At 25.1% G+C, this 20186-nt stretch overlaps 3 protein-coding genes across 3 annotated transcripts; 1 reads left to right on the top strand and 2 right to left on the bottom strand.

The window, feature by feature from the left end:
* Positions 1-566: 566 nt before the first annotated feature.
* Positions 567-2321, bottom strand: LOC105367529 (factor VIII intron 22 protein). Its single transcript, XM_011506272.1, has 5 exons — positions 2176-2321; positions 2058-2104; positions 1252-1656; positions 852-1073; positions 567-789 (listed from the first exon to the last, which is right to left on the bottom strand). Exons 1-5 carry the CDS (start codon positions 2262-2264, stop codon positions 620-622), a joined length of 933 nt encoding a protein of 310 aa, XP_011504574.1. The 5' UTR covers positions 2265-2321; the 3' UTR covers positions 567-619.
* A 373-nt stretch (positions 2322-2694) lies between these two features.
* mtRNApol (mitochondrial RNA polymerase) lies at positions 2695-10251 on the top strand. The gene is made up of 18 exons (XM_011506481.1): positions 2695-2935; positions 3169-3276; positions 3512-3726; positions 3819-4009; positions 5023-5111; positions 5192-5544; positions 5705-5971; positions 6053-6388; positions 6801-6971; positions 7059-7184; positions 7298-7498; positions 7894-8169; positions 8379-8624; positions 8717-8876; positions 9086-9353; positions 9650-9821; positions 9917-10005; positions 10082-10251. The coding sequence occupies exons 1-18, from the start codon at positions 2815-2817 to the stop codon at positions 10221-10223; spliced, it is 3531 nt and encodes a 1176-aa protein (XP_011504783.1). The 5' UTR covers positions 2695-2814; the 3' UTR covers positions 10224-10251.
* A 2783-nt stretch (positions 10252-13034) lies between these two features.
* LOC105367711 (kielin/chordin-like protein) lies at positions 13035-16501 on the bottom strand. Its single transcript, XM_011506480.1, has 7 exons — positions 16402-16501; positions 15738-15981; positions 15433-15533; positions 15161-15283; positions 14106-14246; positions 13971-14027; positions 13035-13277 (listed from the first exon to the last, which is right to left on the bottom strand). Exons 1-7 carry the CDS (start codon positions 16499-16501, stop codon positions 13057-13059), a joined length of 987 nt encoding a protein of 328 aa, XP_011504782.1. The 3' UTR covers positions 13035-13056.
* Positions 16502-20186: the final 3685 nt, after the last annotated feature.

Below are 20186 nucleotides of genomic sequence, written 5' to 3'. Positions count from 1 at the left end.
TGGGGTGCGCGTTACGTCGATTGACGTACGTTCGCCGGAGCTTTGGAAGCGCAGAGCCATCGCGCGGGGCTCGACGGGGGCCTACCTTAAATTCATTTTGAAATCGCCGCGGGCTCGGCAATGTCCGAATGCTGCCGCCCTTCCTACCTATTGAGCATTCACGCAATTCGCGTTCGTAAGGAAGGTTTTTAGAGAACTCCGGACCCCCAGGTGCTCGATAGCGACAAGTTCCCTTCCTCCTTATTTCGCTTCATCACATTATCACGAAGTACGTCTTGATGCACTTTATTCTTATTCACGTAGAGCTAGTTAATCTTATTGGATTTATTAGACAAACTGTATCCTTATTTTTTGATGGATTTTTTGAGAGAAATCGGAAGCCCCGCTAATTAAAAGTAGTGTTAGTAGTTAGTTGATTCTCTGGTCAAGAATGTGGTGAATTTCTTGCGTTCGCGTGTACAAACAATTGAAAATAACAATGAAGATTATAAGAATTAATTTTATTTACAATAATTCATCATTACAATTACTATTAATTGAAGTTTTTATTATTTCAATAACGAGTACTTTATGGTCAATTTGACAACATTTTTTTAACTGGGATCAATGTTTAATTCTCCTATTCTTTACCGAATGTTTTTATAAGATTGTGAAGAAGCTCTTTTTGTTCTACGTCAAAGAATGACCACAATTCGCTCTCAAGTTCCAATATAGCCTCGTAATCTCTCGATTGACAAGCGAGCACGAGAGACTGAAGTAACAACATTTCGTCTTCCGTCATATTCGGTACTGCAAAAGTAATGATGACTAAGCTTTCTTAAAACCATGAGAATTAGCTACTTTTAACATACCAGAAATGCGCGTGTCCTCTGCCCAAGCATATTTCTCCAGGACTTGAGCGAGAGAAGGAGCCAGCCTCTGTGGCGTAGGTCGCATAATCAACAATAGCAATACTCTACTAATCTCGCATTTATGTAATATATTTCTATAATTATCTATTGTCCTGGCACCAAGGTGATTCTCGATCATTTCTACCAATTCGGTAAGAACTCGCAACGCCGAAACATAATTACCTAGCGATGTAAATTATAATTATTAAAAATTATTGTATAGAATATGTGAATTTCTCCGTACTATATATTGTAAAATTTTCAATATGAATCTTTACTACTTGAGACTTAATATACAATAATTATCTGTCTTATGCTAATCCTTATCTGTTTTCATCTTAAAGGACAATATAGACATTACCTTGTTTTATATAATAGGTCACTAATAGGTTTATTGCTTGTACAGTGGGATGCGTGTGAATAGCGGAACATAAGTATTTGATTCCTTCAGAGTTTGAACCAAGCGCTAAAGCCAATTCTATCGCTAAACTCGATGACATCATTTGAAAACCATCTTGATTCTCGCATCTTGTAAGCGCATGATTAAAAGCATTTATCGCTACTTGTATATCTTCGTCGCTTATCGACAGACACCCAATATCCTTATTATTCTTGTTAGCAATTAAAAATTGTCTCCCAGCTTTTGTCAAGAAATTAATTTCATAAATACAATTTCCCACCGATTCTTGACATCTTGCTGCCGCTAGCCAACACCAACCCGCGTACTGATGAAGCTCCTTTTGTTCGCAGTTAATAGCTAGAGACTCTGTTAATGCCATGAAAAAAAAAAAATATATAATCTAGGTTATTTCATTTTGAAGAAACAAAAAAAATTAAAATTTCCAAATATATATTATGGATATAACGTTCTTTACAAAATTACACTTATAACATCACCATCGATTACGTCAATGTCACTAAGCATAAAATTTTTAAATTAAATTTAGGCAACAATATACTTTTATATTAAAAATAATTGTCACATTCTTTATCAAATAATATACATATAATTTTATCGGCCCCGTTAAAATTAACGGTTATATGAAAAAGAATTTTTCAATTTCTATACGTTATTAAGTAAACTAATGATTTTGAATGCTATTAAACTTATTAAATCGATGTATATTTATTATAATTAACATAATTATTTTTGCCAATTGTCGTTACCAAATTGATCCGAAGCTTCCGATACGTTGGGTTTTCGTAACAAACGCCTGAAAAACAAAATACACTTCGGGTAATAAATTTTTTAACCTCACGTACTACATATTACATGGTATCTTACTTTTTTAGTTTACCAGATATCACACGATACTTTAAGAGAAAATTATCGGAGTCTGTACTTTTATGACTAGCTTGATCTCTTAGAGCCATTTCATACGCAAATACTTTAAGCAATTAAAAGATTTCGATTTTCCCAATACATTATACAATATTCCGCAAACCGTATTGAATGGCAAATTTTACTTATATCGGACGCTACGTTCGCCATGCCATACCCTCTTTACAAGAATTTAGTTTATTACTTTTTTGTTGCTTCAGCCGCTGTGGTGCGATGTACGATCTAAGCACAGTTTAATCAAGCAAATTTTCCGAGCAGTTTTTTTAGGGTTATGTTGAAGATATATATATATATATATATATATATACACATAGAATGTATAAGGGTGGACATGTAATTAAGTTGTACATTTAATTGTTATAAATATAAAGTTCTGTGTGTGTGTGTGCCGTAAGTTTATGAACGCATGACACTAATAGAATTAAAATTTTCAATTATCGGCCGGCAGAGAAGTGTGTTCAATCGTGTGAAGCCTAAGATTTAGTAGAATGGTTTCAAATTGAGTTAAATACCGTTCTATTTTACCAATTTTATTATGATTTTTTTATTGAATTTTAAAGGCTGTCAAGCAATAAAGGCGAAATGTACAGATATTTTAATGTACCATGTGAAAAGTTACGGAATATTCGTAAAGCATTAATTGTCGAATACTTGCCGAAAATGTGCCTGTTTTGCAACTTGTATCACCGCTACACACCGAGATGTTAGTATAATTTTAATGCTGAATTTATTATTATTAAATTTTCAGTATGGCATTATATTAATTTGCCGCAGATAAATGTATTTCATACTTGTTTGTATTTATATTTAGCTTTAAACAATGGTTACTTGAAGGTTATGATTCATTTTTACTATCTCTATACAGTATTGTGCTGCAATTACTTTATTTTAACGTAATTTTATAGAGATCGTTGCCTTATATTCTTTTATTTGTAGTATTGCAACTTCGAGGGCACTCGTCAAATACAAATGTTATTGTGTTAAATCCAGTGAAAAGAAAAAAAGTCAAAAGAAAATCTAAGAATTATGCGGAACTTTTGGAAGGTACTCATTCGCTATTATAAAACATATCTGGTATTTTAGCCATTAATATAACTATAGTTTATTTTATAATTATAATAATCAACATTTATATGTCTATGTATTTATGTAAATGATAATAAAATTATGTGTGCAAAAATGCCTTAAAATTGTGGTTTAAAATTCTGGCTTGAAATTAATTTAATACGACAGATATATTTATTTCAATGTTGATTTCTTTCATTTTCATCCACTTTAGTTACTGATTCAACAACAAATAACACAAAGGCAGCAGTTCAGAAACTTAATGTGAATCATTTTTCTAAACTAGTCGCTCAACCAAATTTTACGCTGGATAAATTGGATAAAATTTATCACAACGACAAATTGTTAAATGAAAAAAAAGGAGCGCAACAGAAATTAGAAAAGTCTAATTCAAATAATTTATTGCTATATCAAGGCCATAAAAATTATGTACGTTATATATTAGAGCAAAACACCTTGAGTTTTCTTTATATTTTAATAAAATGATTCATAAATTTTTTAATTGAATCTCTGTATTACAGATAGAAAATTTATCAATACTTCCAAACGCCACTGTAACAGACGCTCAAAATAAACAAGAAAATGTATTAGACTCATTAGAGAATAATGATAAACTGATAAAAGTATTGGATAATCATTTTTCAGATGAATCTGAATTGAATGAAATTTCATACTTGGCTGATTTCATACATAATAAATCATCGAGCGAACGGTAAACAATTGTATTGGACATTTGTGTAGTCCATTTAATTGATTTTTCAAATTTCAAATCTTACCTTATGTAGATGATATAGTTTTTGTAATTCAATATTTTTTACTAAAGCAGTTATGAAACAATTACTACATTATATTTAATGATAAATTGTTTGTTAATTCTTTAACGTGAAACTATTTATCTTTTAAATATATTTGGTATAACAATGGGCAAATGTCTTATATAAAAATAATAATTTATATCAATATTTAGTTAGGATATGCTTCTTAAGTAAATCAATTTGCTAGTATCAGGTTCATATACTTCAATATAAACTTAATATATTTTCAAATATTTTTTAAATATAATATAATTCTTTATTAAGTACATTTGTTTATAAAATCAATAAATTTAACTATAAACATAATTTAGATTTAAATGTAGATTGCCGTATACTCTGTTTTAATTGCTCATAACATTTTTATACGATGACTTAAGAAAATCAAAACGAGTGATATTTTTTAATGTATAGTTACGATATAATATATTATTAATAATTCGCTATTTTAATTTTATTTTTTTCTCGATTTATTAAAGACAAATTATGCTAGACGTATTAAAGTTTTATTTTAATAATAATATTGCGATTAAAGGTAATTCAATTAAAAAATAAATAGAAATGCATAACTTAATGTTAATTATTTGTTTAATATATACAGTGTAGAGAAAGATCATTTCTTGAAGTTAATAAACGAAAAAAGTCTTGATGTAAATGTGGAACCCAAAACTTTAAATACATTAATTTCTAAAGAAAGATCAAAATTCTCGGATATAATAATATTAGCATATATGAATGTATATGCATATTCTCATAACTCGGAATCAATAACGAAGATGTTGGAGTGGTTCAATAGTTTGAAATCTTCTAAAGATGTATATATTACTAATATAGATGTGTACAATATTTTAATAGAAAAATTGTCTTTCGACACAAATCTAAAAGGCATATTGAACAATTTAGAATTTTTAAGAAAACATAAAATACAACCTAATCCTCAAACCTATGCATATATATTTAATTGCATTGGACGTTTACAAGCTACCGATAATGAAAACTTAGGTAAATTATTTAATGTTACTTTAACGTTATTATCTGTAATATCGAGATAACATTCAATAACTCTTACAAATCTTTTACAGATATTTTTAAAAAAATCAAGTCAGAATTAATTCATAATGGGATATCATTAAACGATGTAGTAACAAAGTCTATATTTGTAAACGATCAAAGAATGTATGTTGAAAAAGTTGCGAAAATGTTAGATAACCAATTTCAACCAGTTTATAGTATTCCTGATTTAAGCTACGATTGTACATTATTAACAAATTTCACGAAAAATAAATCTGTCCTACCAAGTACCGTTGAAAATCTTGTGGCATATGACGATGTTACCAAATTGCTTAAAAAACAAATAAAAATGGAATTAGATGGTCTAACAACAATTTATAGTATTGCCAAGAGAAGTAAAACCAAACAAGATAGTAAAATTTTGGTAGGATTTTGTTGTCTTTAGATATAATTTTTTATAAATATATTTATATGATTTTAAAAGGCTTTGCCTTGAAAAAAAAAAAATTAATTAATAACTAGTGCTTTTCATTTTATTATTATTATTATTGTTTTTTTGTTTGTTTTTGTTGTTGTTGTTGTAGAAAGCAAAAGTATCAAATTTAAATAAAATATGGAGAAAAGTAGCATCCGATGCTTTTCATAAAAATCTAAAAATGCTGAAGAATATCGAATCATTTAAATCACAACAGATACCATTATATCCATATTTAATTGTTTTAAAGCCAGAAGCATATGTCGATATTATAATGAGAAAAGCTCAAAAAATAGCATTGGTTTCTGAAGATTATAGTGTATCGTACATTTCAATGTGCTATGATACAGGATTTCAAGTGTATCAGAAATATGAGGTATGATGACAATAATTTTAAAACAGATTCACATTGGAGAATAAAATATAATAAATCAAATGCAATTAATGCAATTTCTAGGCACAGGTTAAGCAAAATAATGGAGTACACGATAAAATAATTCAAATTTATAAGCAATACTGTGATTGGTTTATTCAGAGAAACGATAAACTTAATTGTAGAGAGAAGTGGGCCTTATTAGCGCACACGGCTAATAAGGATGGCGTGTCAACAGATTTTGCTTTACCCAAATGGCCAAGCACCGTTTTTGCAGCAATAGGCAAATTTTTATTAGAAATTTTAATAAATGACTTTAAAATTAATAAAAATTTATCGAAATATAGCAATCATAACGATTGTGATGTACCAGCATTTTTCAAAATATTTAGAAATAATGGTTACAAAATGCAGGAACAGGTTTTTAATTTTTCAATTTTTCAAATATGAAAAATTTAGGACTAACTTGGTAGATAAGTATAAATGAGAATAATAATGTTGAAAATAATGTAAATGTAGAATTTTCATAATTTCAATTATTTAGCATGTAAAAATTTTAAAATGATTGTTGTTAATGATAAATTATAATCTAGCCGAGCCGAGTTAATAAAATTAAATTTTACGAATAATACAATTTTTATTAACTTTGAGATCTTTTTGTGAAATTTATGTATTTGTTAAGTCACTTTCTGATATAATGGACGACTAGTAAATATATATCACGTAAATCAGATTTACACTTGTATACTTATAAACTTATTTAGCACTAGTATTTTTCACTTTTATTATAAATTTTGTTTTGGATCTTATTTGTTATTTTTATTTTTATCAGCTTAAGCCACACCCTCTTGTATCACAATTGTGTAAAGAATCAGATCTAGAATATTTAACATTTGAAACTATGTTTGTACCATTATTGTGTCCACCGCTTCCATGGACTTCTATGGATCATGGGGGATATATTCTTAGTCAATCCGATCTAATAAGATTGAACATGTCATACGTAAGGGCATATAAATTTCTTACAAATTTAGATCGGAGGTATCTGAAATTTATAATATTTATTTTTAATCGTTCTCTATTTATTTAGAAACAACGTTTCGAGAAGAAAGTAAATTCAGCGCCAAAGCAATTATTTCCTGCTCTGGATAGCTTAAATCAATTAGGATCTGTTCCGTGGACTATTAATTCAAAGATCCTTGATATTGCTATTCAGGTAATTTTGTTAACAATTGTAATAGCACGTGATTTTATTAAAATAAGATTTTTTTCTTAAATTTTTTAAACAATAATTAGTTAAATTATTTTAATCTCCATAAATTTCATAAGGTTTTTCAAAATGATGGATCAATAAAGTTCCATATACCCCGGCCACCGACAGTACTTGGGCCACTTCCTCATTTATCCAAAACTGCCGATGACGTGCAAAAGAAGAAAATAATGAAAGCAAGATTTGACTTGCAAAGAAAGAAAAATGAGATGTATTCGATGTGGTGCGACACATTGTACAAATTATCTCTGGCAAATCATGTAAATTTTTATTTATATTATATACATATTAAATATAAACGTAATTATTTACTATTCTGTAATAAGGTAATTGGTAGTGAACGAAATTTTTAAACGATAATTTGAACATTAACTAAGCGCCGTAAAATTTTACTCGATTATAATAATTTTCTAATCTTTAAAATACTATTGTGCATTTAATAAGAATTTAAAATAATTTAAAGAAGAATTTAAATAAAATATTATTTCAATTAGTAATAGGATCGTTTAAATTTGATAAAATTTATGTAAAATTTTGGAATTTTAATGTGCTATTTTTTTTTTTTTTTTTTTTTTTTTTTTTTTTTTTTTTTTTTTTTTTTTTAATTGAATTACATTATGTTCTTGAATAATTAATATAGAATTGTTAATTTTAGTTTAAAAATAAAATATTTTGGCTGCCACATAACATGGACTTTCGTGGACGTGTATATCCGATACCGCCTCATCTAAATCATTTAGGCTCGGATTTATCTAGATCTCTACTCATATTTGCTTTAAAGAAGCCACTTGGCCCTAAAGGACTCGATTGGTTGAAGATTCATGCTATAAATTTGACAGGTTTAAAGAAAAGAGAACCAATTAGTAATCGCTTAATCTATGCCAATGAAATCCTGAATAAAATCCTTGATAGTGCTGAAAAACCCTTAACTGTAAGTTATTATGAGATCACACGTATAATTAATATTTTTTAGCTGTTTAATACAAATTATTTTCAATATTTTATTCGATATTTTTAAGTAAATTAAAAATATGATATCAATGAGATGAACAAGACTTTAAAATAATAAATCATAAACTTTCGAGATTAGTACTCGTAACAAAGTAATTTCACGTTACTTAAATTTTATGTTCTTATAAGGGTGAACTGTGGTGGACTCATTCGGATAATCCTTGGCAAACTTTAGCCACATGTATGGAAATAGATGCAGTATTGAAATCAAAGGATCCTGAGAATTTTATATCAGGATTCCCGATTCATCAAGATGGTAGTTGTAATGGTCTACAACATTATGCAGCTCTTGGTAGAGATGAAATTGGTGCTTTAAGTGTTAATTTACACCCAAGTGATGTTCCGCAAGATGTATATAGCACAGTTGTGTCAACGGTAATTATATTTCTCCTTTATTCCCCATCAAAATGTGCACTATCAACCAATATTTCATAAAAGTAAAGCACAACTAATGCTTTACATTTCAGATTGAAGATATGCGTAAAAATGACATTAAAGAGGGCAATAAAATAGCAGCGCTGCTAGAAGGACACGTTAAAAGGAAAGTTATTAAACAAACTGTAATGACAACTGTATATGGAGTAACAATGTATGGAGCTAAATTACAAATATTACGCCAATTAAAAGGTATTGACATTCAATAAGGGGACTAATTTAGGAAATTCCAATTTCAATATAACATTTTTAATTTTACATAGTTGACATTTAGATAAATATAAATATAAAGGCGTATAATACGTAAATTTTGTCAGGAGTTTGTTTGAGTATAAAATTGAAAGACATATTTTGCGTATATCATAAATAATTTAATGTAATTATCATTTTATAAACAATAGATGCTACTAATTTTCCCGAAGAATCTTTGTGGGAGGCAACAATGTACTTATCTAACAAAACGTTCGAAGCTCTCAAGACAATGTTTAAGGGCGCGAAAGAAATTCAGGATTGGTTCTCGCAATGTTCGCACTTTATTTGCAAAGTGCGTCAGGAAAACATGGAATGGGTAACTCCATTGGGATTTCCCGTTGTACAACCATACGCCAATCATAAGCAAATACCAAAATATAAATTAGATGTAAAAAACATATATAGCGTCTTTAAACTGTGAGTAATAATGTAATTATATATAGAAAAAAAAAAAATAACGTGAACGGTATAGTTTTTTTTTTTTTTTTTTTTTTTTTTTTTTTTTTTTTTTTTTTTTTTTTTTTTTTTTTTTTTTTTAATTGAATGTCTTATAAAATTTTATTGTGCAATGGTGTATTATTTTAGAATCATCGTATTTAATATCTTATATTAAATTGTCGTCCTTTTTACTAAAAAAATTAACACTAGGTTTTCTACAAAATGTTTCAAATATCACTAAGCTTATAAAATTATTCCTTATTATTATTGTGCAGGAAACCAGATTCAAGAAAACAGAAAAATGCTTTTGCTCCAAATTTTATTCACTCTCTAGACTCTAGCCATATGATGCTTACTAGCCTTCACTGTGAACAAGAAGGCATTACATTTGTATCTGTACACGATTGCTTTTGGACGCATCCTTGTAATGTCGAAATTATGAATAAGGTAAGATCCTTTATATTTACGTTTGTTGTTTATTACTGTAATTGCGTAAATTTAGCGCTTAAGTAAGTAAAGAATGACGAGCAACATTATTGCAGGTGTGTCGAGAGCAGTTTGTTCTTTTACATTCTCAGCCCATTCTCAATGATCTTTCTAAATATTTTTATGACAATTTTGGTTTTAATAAGTAAGTTTTTAAAATTTTTATGTCACTCTTGGTATTATTAAAATTTATTTACAGCGATATGTTTATATATTTTCAGCTCACAAGAATCTGTAAATTCAAATAATTCGGACAGAAAATTAAAAGTGAAAGAAAAGTATAACAATGTATTATTAAAAGTCCCAAAACAGGGTGACTTTGATATTAAAAAAGTTTTATCGTCAATATATTTCTTCAGCTAAGCTTTGTAGAAACCATATGTTTAGTAGCAAAATTAGGTAAATATATTATTTCACTGAATTTTAAAATTTATTTTTTATTTTTTAATAATATCTTATAATACTTATTATATTCTTAATATTTCTACAACATCCAAATATAACATAGTATTTGTAAAAAGTGTATTAAACGAACATTTATATGACTGGTAGGTGATAATAATTATACTCTTTCGTATCCTAGTTACTGTAAAATTGAAATAATCAAAACTTTGTGGAAAAATATTTTTTGTTCTTGTACATATGCTGCATATCCAAGTGTATTATTTTATCTTTATCATCTGTGCACGATGCAATTATTGAATGTTTGTATAAATTTTTAACAAGTAGTTCAATTTTCATTATCTTTTAAATTAAAAATATCTATTAAAAGTTTTGCTGCGGATTAAAAGATGTAATTAAATTTTTAAATTAAAATAAATGAAATTGATTAACATACCTAATATATTAATAGCTTTATTTATATACAAACTATAAACTTGATTTTCTAAATTTGTTTCTTTTTTTTTAAGTTGTAAATAGTATTTTTAAGTAATATTTATTAAAATACATTTGTTGCTATAACTTAATATATGTTTAGCATTATAATATTAATGAAATTAAAATAAAAGAATTCATTATACATTCATTCAATATGTAATAAATAATGTATAAATAGATAAATTGAGTGAAAACTATTATTAACAGATAAAATGTTTACATTTTCAACAATTGTCTGATTTAGTGATTTTCTTTATTTTCTAATGCAATACTCTTGATACATTTACCATTTTAATCAACACCGCTAAATGCAAAAGCAATTGATACATATTATATATTTTCTTATAGTATATTATATAATTTATAATTATTCAATTATGATTGTACGTCATAAAAGTAGTTAAAATTAAAACATAATTATATAATAATGTAGACTTAATGTTAAAGAATATTTATTACTAATTAACTAATTTTTTATTATTTCTAATTTATGTAAAATAATTATTATTATTTCATAATAGTTTTTATAAACATTATCTGCGTCGATATTTATATGATTGAGAAATGTAATTAAATTTCAATTATTACATTGTTTTTAAAAATAATTACTTAATTTATAATTATTGTAATTGATTTTTAATAAATATTCGTGTAGCAGGTATGAAACCTAGCTTCATACTATGACTATTAATATCCGTTTTTTTTTTCATTTAGAAAAAGGCCTTTGCATTCGATAGATAAACGATAGAAATTGGGACATAATGAGCCAAACACGATGTAATAGTAGAATTATCAAATATATTAGTGGTTTTTAGAAAGTCTACCATGTTATTAATAAAAATTCTGTTTGCTAATAATATAGTAATGTTTATTAATTATTTATGTGTCTTTAAAAAATATACGTACAGTAGGACATGAAAGCGGTGTTTAGAATATCTTAGCGATGAAAAATTGTGGATATTAATTATGTGATGATTAATTAATTATTATTTATAGAGGTTGCCAAGTGAAACATTATTATTATCAAACTTTTGATTTTAATTTTACATCATTAAATTATAATTATATACAATTATATATATATATATATATATATATATATATATATATATATATATATATATATATATATATATATATATATATACATATCGATTAATTTTTAGGATCGAGAACTTGATTGTTATGTAAGCATTTTGAATTTAAAAAATTATGTTTAATCAACAGTTGTAAAAACTGTAGATAATTTATTCATTTGTAGCTTTACATAACGATGACAAAAAAAATATTTGAAGGAGCATTTCAAATGAAAAAATTATTAAATTTTAAATTTTTTATCCAATGAACGAATCGAAATGTTTTATATATCCAATGGGGTATATTACCTATACGAGTGTACAAAAGTAAATTAATGAGAAATATTGCTACTGCATTTGAAATAAAAATTAAAATTAAAATAAGACTTGTAAACAATGCATGAGCAATAAGTATAAATTTCATTTACACGAACATATTAAACTTTCTTATTGGTAAAATATATTAACTTTCTAAATTCAGTTCCATATTTCACTTCACTTATGTAATGAATGGCTTTGCTAAATAATAAATGCATGAGAATTTTATGTAATAAATGGTCAAAAGCTGCTTTATATATTAGAATTAGTATTAAAAAAATTTTTCATTAAATTCTGAAGGAGGTCAAACACGGATTTATAGCAAACATACCTTTAATATAAATAAAGCATAATTCATGGATCGTAGAAGACAAGGAAGCAATTTATTCGACTTTATAGAATTGCGACCTTATGGCTCAAGTAAAATTCAGTTTTAAATAATAATTATTAATTATAAATTAGTTAAATGGAATTATATATAAACGTAAGAAAAAAGAAATGTATTTTTATTAGTAAGGATTAATTTGAAAAAGATTTTTTAATTAAAGAGGTAGCCAATGTAATTATCATAATTTTGTAAATGATTTTATTAGAATACCGATAAGAAAGATTTCTAATAATAATACTTATTATTTAAAAATGGTTTGCTTAATATAATATTTGTATTTATTAAAACATTAATTTTCATTCATAAATGTAGAGAGAGTTAATTAAGGGTGAATATACATGCATTACAGTAGTAATATTAAAATTAAATTTGGTAAAAGATTTGTTACTAAGAGTCAATATTATTATTAAATTTATTATTATTATGACTTGGAAATTTACAAAAAAAAAAAAAAAAGAAAACTTTTTTTTTAAAAACTATATATTGGAATAAAATATGACTTATATTTTTAAATATAATTATTAAAAATCTTATTTTAAAATAGTGGATGATTTGTAACGTCGCATTCATTATCTGGAAGCCGTTGACAAGTTGGTGTGGGTGGCACTTCACAAACACATCTCACGCATACGGAACTATAGTCGGTTGCTTGGTTCAACTCATCTCCGATTTCCATTGTCAGATTACCAAACTTGCACTTATTATTATCTATAAATTTGTTGTTTTTATTATTTATCATTTCAAGGAGAAAAACACCTCAATTACCATTATCATTGTCATCATTATAACAACCAAGGAGGGACGTAATGGAACTTTTATATTTGTAAATCAGAGCATTATAAACTTTTTAAATTATCTTTACAATTCATAAGAAATAAAATGAAAATTATTATTCTCAAATTATATAATAAGTAACGCCTATTTAACTTTCAAACAATTTATATAACAATTATATGTATACATATTCGTAGCCAAAACAGTTATAGAATAAAGTGTTATTATTTGCCTTTAATTAAATAATTTATTGTTTATTACTCCGATGATTACGGTTAAATTGCATGAAAAAACAATGTTTTTATTGGTAAGATATAAATTGCAGAATTTTTTTTCATGAAATCAAGCGAATGCGCGCCTTTCTTCAAATAAACTTTTTATTTTTAATATTTAAGCCTCGTCGTGAAATCGAATATTAAAAAAAAAAAAAAAAAAAAAAGAAATCGCACTCAAATATATTGCTTTCGTATTGTATAATAAATGCGTTATAATTAGTTTAACGATGTAATAAATATTTATTAATGTATTATCCAGCGCAAGTCAAATAGGCATATATGTCAAATAAAATATTGCTATACATATAAGAAAAATAATAGGTACTGCTCTAATAAAAAATTCTTTCAATATATCTAATGTCTAATATTTAAAAATTCTTTAATTAAATGAAACTCTTACCAGGCACTGACAATATGGGGACTATTCTTCCATTGAGCAATTTATCATCCTTGTTTTCTAAACAATAAATGCATGATTTATTACGACTGAATGTTAATTTAATTTATGAAATAATGCAATATTTGAAATACATACGGCATCTGTGTTGTAAAGGACAACTGTCTTGTGGTTTCTGATCCGAATAAAATACTGGTGGACATTTATTATAAATTTCTATAGCCTGATGCAGCTCGGTGCCACAGTCAATCTTTCTGCAGAATGGTTTTACATTTTCCCCTGTAACAGCATTTAATTATACATTACTTTTTATAGATACGAGTCTCATTATTCTTTAGATTATTATGATAAGAAAAAAAAAAAGTTTAAAAAAATTCTTTGTGAAAATTTATTGTATATTATATCGGGATACGATTTAATTCAATGTAAAGCATCCAAGTATTATTTAAAATATAATATATTTAATATAGTAATGTTTAAAATTGATAATGGATAAATTATCAACTCATATTAACTAATATTTACTTCCAAATGCAAAAAGAATATTCTCAATATCAAACTTATAGATCAGTTTTAAAAAGTCATTTTTCTATAATTACGAATAAAAATATAATTAATATTTTATTTGTTTTTATTAGTACTTTACCGAATGAAAAAGAATAAGAAAATTTTTACATCACGAATTTTATTATTACACCATAATAATAATAATAATAATAATAATAATAATAATAATAATAATAATAATAATAATGATAATGTATGTACGAATATATTATTATGTAATGATAATAATTTTTGTAGGTTATCCAAGTTAGTATTTTTATTTTTTGTTAGAAATATTTGAAGTAACCGAACTATTTACATTATTTTAACTATGCAAGAATTAAATATTAAAAAACGGCATTTCAATAGCCCCATAGCTTAGTCTATTAATTATTGATTTTGAAATATCAAGTTTTTATTCTATGATAAGAAATTATCTATTATCACTGGATTTTTACGAAAATCTATGTTATCGGTTACAAGTTTAAAATAAATCCTACCGGGCTTTTAAAGGTCATTATTATAAATATACTATTAATATTTTAATTATTTTTTTTTTTTCAAATTTTCTTTAGCAAATACTTAAAATTGCGTAAGTCAGATAAATTGTTGTAAGTCAGTTTTCCAAAATAATAAGTAATACTTACCACGGTATCCTGGCAAACACTGGCATATCAAATCAGGATCTTTCATTGGATAAAAGTTCATTCCTTGCATATACGTTTGCCCATCAACTTCACATATCATTTTATGTTGAGAATCGTCAGTAGCTAAAACATGAATTATAAGGTCTTAAAAATAACGTGTGCCTCGTTTAAGAAAGAGTATGCGAATGATTATAAGAAAAGTAATGTAAACTTATATAGATAGAAATAAGTATTATGGTTGATTTTTATATTTGATAATTAGCATTACTCACGGCAGATTTCCCTTCCACAACAACTGTCTAAGCTTTTCCCTAAGAAGCATCCTTCTCGAATTGGAAACATACATTCTGCTACAGCACATGTAAACCCTGCTCTTAAATAATATAAAATGTAAATTTGAAATAATAATATTATAAAATTAATCAATGAAATAAAATTACAGAAGTTATATGTGTGCGTCTATGTGTATGTGCATACATGAGGTGTGAAAAACCAATAGAAGATTGTATTATCTTAAAAACGGAATATGTTTCAATTTACTCTTTATTGGAATGTATTTATTTACATTTATACTTACATGCCTGCGTATGACCTTTTACAAGTGCAGCCTATATTGCATGGATTACTTTGATCTTCGTCTTTAATTATTTGTCCAATATTATATGTTTTACCATTGAAATAACATTTATCCTTTGAACGTCTACTTAAATGGGAACAATCGTAACGGATAGCACAACAATCGCCAGGTTTATCATAAATTGGTTTGCATTTAAGCTCTTCTAGGTATCGTATTGGACCCTTACATTGTGTTTTGTCACAATCTATTACACATATAGAATGGTATATTTAATAATTTTCATTATAAAATTGAACGCGTTAAATGCGTTTGCATAAATCGGTTTATGTATGCTTGTTACGTCGATTATTGGTATAAATTGGGGAATATAAAGTTTAAATGAAAAAATGTTGACATAAAAAAATACTATAAATTTTACGGAGAAAATATTTATAATAAATTTTTATATTATCTCGTATCAGAATTATACTATTCGTAGAACAGTCAATTCGGAAAAAAATTATGGATAACGCGTGAATAGTTAATAGTAATACTTAAATATATACACTTTAATTAAATTATTTTATTAGATTTTCCCCTTAGTTTTAATGTGATTGTGAAATTTTAGGTATTACGATGATTAAAAATCGTTTGATGCAAACATAATATTAGTCAAATCATTTACGTTTAGCTGAAACGGTCGAGACGAGTATTAAGCAGAGGCAAATTTGCAAAAACGCCTGTAAAACACCGCGTAACGCGGATTCTCTAATAGTTCTATTCATAATCAATACAATACGACACTGAATTTAATTTCTATAATTGCGCATCTTTTAAATAGCATCACCGATGCCTTGAAATCATATGAAAAGAGAAGGGGATGTTTACTAAAAGACGAGAAACGTTTTTGATCATGAATGCTTAATTATTCCTTTGAGGTTGTTTATGCATATAATCTTTCAATCTAGTTGGTATTCTTAAATTTATACAAGTCAAATAAATGTAAATTTAAACAATTATCCAAAACACAAGTCTACAGTTTTTATACAAAATTTAATTCTAAAGCGAATCCATATTAATATTAGTATTAAAAATTACATTATCTTTAATGTTTTAAATTGATGCAAATCAATTATTAATCAGCGAGTTAATAAAGTTAATTTAAAAGAATCTAATATTTTTATTCAAATTATTATAAAGTCAAATTGCAATTCATTAGTATTTATATTATTTATATTATATAATACTTTGTATTCATAATATCTTAAATATTATAACAATAAATTAAAAATGTAGTGTCAAGATTTTAGGTAAAGTATATTCAAATTTGGATTAAGTTGATATATCAAGTTTTTGATGTGAAATTAATATTCGGCAGATTTAATAGATTTTTAACAGAATTTATACAATTACTTTAACACTTATATTTTATTTATATAATTGTATTTAATAAATTTTTCAAGCAAATATGAACTTTATTTTACAATAAAACATTAGCTTAGGCCACAATATTAGGATTGAATAATTTTATTCATTAAGTCATTCTACTTAGCATTACATCATTATAAATCCATATTTAAAAGAAGCTAGATAATTAAAAAATAAATTGAGAGATTAATATATTTACTTGTACGAATATTTGCAGAATTTATGTCATAATTTTTGCATAATTATTGGTTTATAATCGATATATACATATGCATATATATATATATATTTTTTTTTTAAATTATATTTATTTCAGTATTTTATAAGTAACTTTGTTTCAAACGATAAAAAGCTAAATAAAATTATATTATCGTTTAATTGATTTAATTTTTAATTAAATTAATGTTTAATTTAAGTAATATCTACTTTACACGCATAAAATGATAATTAACTTAATTACATTTAACTTATTTGTTTTAGTATGAGAAGTTTTTAAAGTTAAAATAGGACTTTTGTTTCATGTAAATATTTTTATATAATTAATTTTTAATATTAGTTTCATTGAATTATATATTAGATGCAAACATTTTTATTCATATTTTTTTGCATTACGACTTAATAAATAAGATCATTGATTACATTTCAAGAGCAAACACAGTACACAATACTTTCGACTTTGACGAATATTAAGTAAGTTGTTTATCTTCATACATATTATAGTAAAAAACAATATATTCGATTACAATATAAATTTTTCAATAGATTTATATAGATTTATTCACCTTTTTTAGTTATACATATATTCAACATTTAGTTTTGTATAAATTTATATATATAAGGTTAATGAATATAATTAAAATTAAAAGTATAAAAATCGATTTGATGAGCATTATATTTATATACACATCTGTAAATATTTGTAATACGTTGATTAGGTTTTCAGTTTTTCAACTTCATCTTACGAATGATCCAATTTTTGTGATCCACGAATAACAATATATTATATGAATCATGATTTCATCGTATTCAACGATCACTACTATTTATCTACAAGTATATAATATTAATATTAAAACTTTTGATAGTGTATCCTTTTAATTATTGTGAATGTGGTTATTATAAAGCTTTGTCGATCAATTAGCTTAAGAATGACATTTGCTTATCGAAGTTTCCTAGACTCTTTTGTATTTAGTTTTTTTTTTTTTTTTTTTTTTTTTTTTTTTTTTTTTTAACACAGCATTAGTAATAAGATTAGAGATTATTAATAGTACTGAGAGAAACAAGCGTTTTGTAATTTTTATGTAAGCGATAAGTTTTCTACTTAAATACAATCGTTAAGTAGAATTCAATAATAAGTAACATATATAAATAGTTTTATAGACAAAGGAAAATTTGCTAGATTAAATTTTAGTAAGGAAGTCATTTAAAATGGCAATTAGTTTTAATTTAAACATGATTTGTACGAGTACTTACCCTATCTTTAATTAACGAAACTCTATGTAAGTTTTAATGTAAATACTATACACGTTCGATTGTATGTATTAATTTAATCGAACAATTATTACTCGTGTAATATTATTGTGAACATGAGATTGATATTTTTCGTTGGTATTATTTTATAACGAAAATGACTACTTTCAATGAATTGAAAATACAAATAGAAAGAGATTATTTATTAAAAAAGAAAATAGAATATATTTTCTAATAGTGAATACAAACTCAAAATTTTTATTAATATTTATTATAGTATATTACTTAATATATTACCTATAGCAATTACTTTTCGAAATTTTAAATATTGATATTAAATTTAATTAATATGCAATTAATTAATGGCAACGATGAATATAATGTTTATTAAAAAAAAAAAAAAATTTCAGTGTCGTTGATATGTGTACTATTTAATTATTTGTAATCGTATTTTTAAAAACCTGATATATATATATACAAATTCTTGACTATTAAATTTCTCTATTATAATCGACTAAATTTGTTAAACAGAACATTCACTTTATGTACTGTTAAATTTAATTAAAGTCTATTATTTTCAATTATTTATTATTTAAACTTATTATGCTTTTGATATTTTTACAAGAAAATAGCTTTAATTCTATTATATAATATATATAGATTATATAATTTGTAAAATATTTGTTCATGTTATATTTGGCTATAAAGTATCATAATAATAACATTTCTGTTTCACATCCTTAATACATCTTTTATATAATGTTTACATAATATTGATTGCGTGTATTCTTTTGCATATCATATATGAAAATAAATATTTTAAATATTTTATCAATAGATGAGTACTAAAATTATACTATTATCTTTGCATTGATTTTGTCATTCGTCCATTTATCATAATAAAGTGAAATATTTTAAAAGAACCGTGTGCATATGACTGCATTCAATAACACTGTGCGTAGTTATTTATTATTTTTAAACAAAGAGTAGTAACATTTATCGAATTTATAATGCTTAATTATATAAACAGTTTTACAAAATCATTTTTTATTAACTAATATTATTCAAGAATTGCCTACAAATTATTATCAAATATGAAGGACCGTAGTTGTATGTATGAACGTAAAATGTGATTAAACAAAAAAGGTGATTTTTCATTTCACTATTTTTATTCAGATTTACTATTTTTTGTTGTTGGTGTTGTATATTTACTAAATATACAGGAATAACTTTGAATACGAAAACATTAAATACATCTTTTATATAGATTGTAATAAACAAGTTACGTATAAATTTATTTAGTAAAACGCATGAATTTTGTCTAAGCTATCCGGTTATAATGTTCGTGCGATGATTTAATAAGGCTTATTTAGAATTTTAAATAATTATTAGAAATATATTTGTTGTAATTTAATAGAACCTGCGTATATAAAATAAAAAATCAACGTAAAATTATTGTAGCGTAGAAAAAAATTATAATGATGATTATTAATAAAAATAAAAAAAAAAAAAAAAGAAAACTTTTTTTTTAAAAACTATATATTGGAATAAAATATGACTTATATTTTTAAA

Source organism: Ceratosolen solmsi, unplaced genomic scaffold (genome assembly GCF_000503995.2).
Source record: "Ceratosolen solmsi marchali unplaced genomic scaffold, CerSol_1.0 scaffold7, whole genome shotgun sequence".
NCBI classification, from domain to species: domain Eukaryota; kingdom Metazoa; phylum Arthropoda; class Insecta; order Hymenoptera; family Agaonidae; genus Ceratosolen; species Ceratosolen solmsi.
Note: the sequence above shows the minus strand (reverse complement) of the source record. Positions and strands in the feature narration are given on the sequence as shown.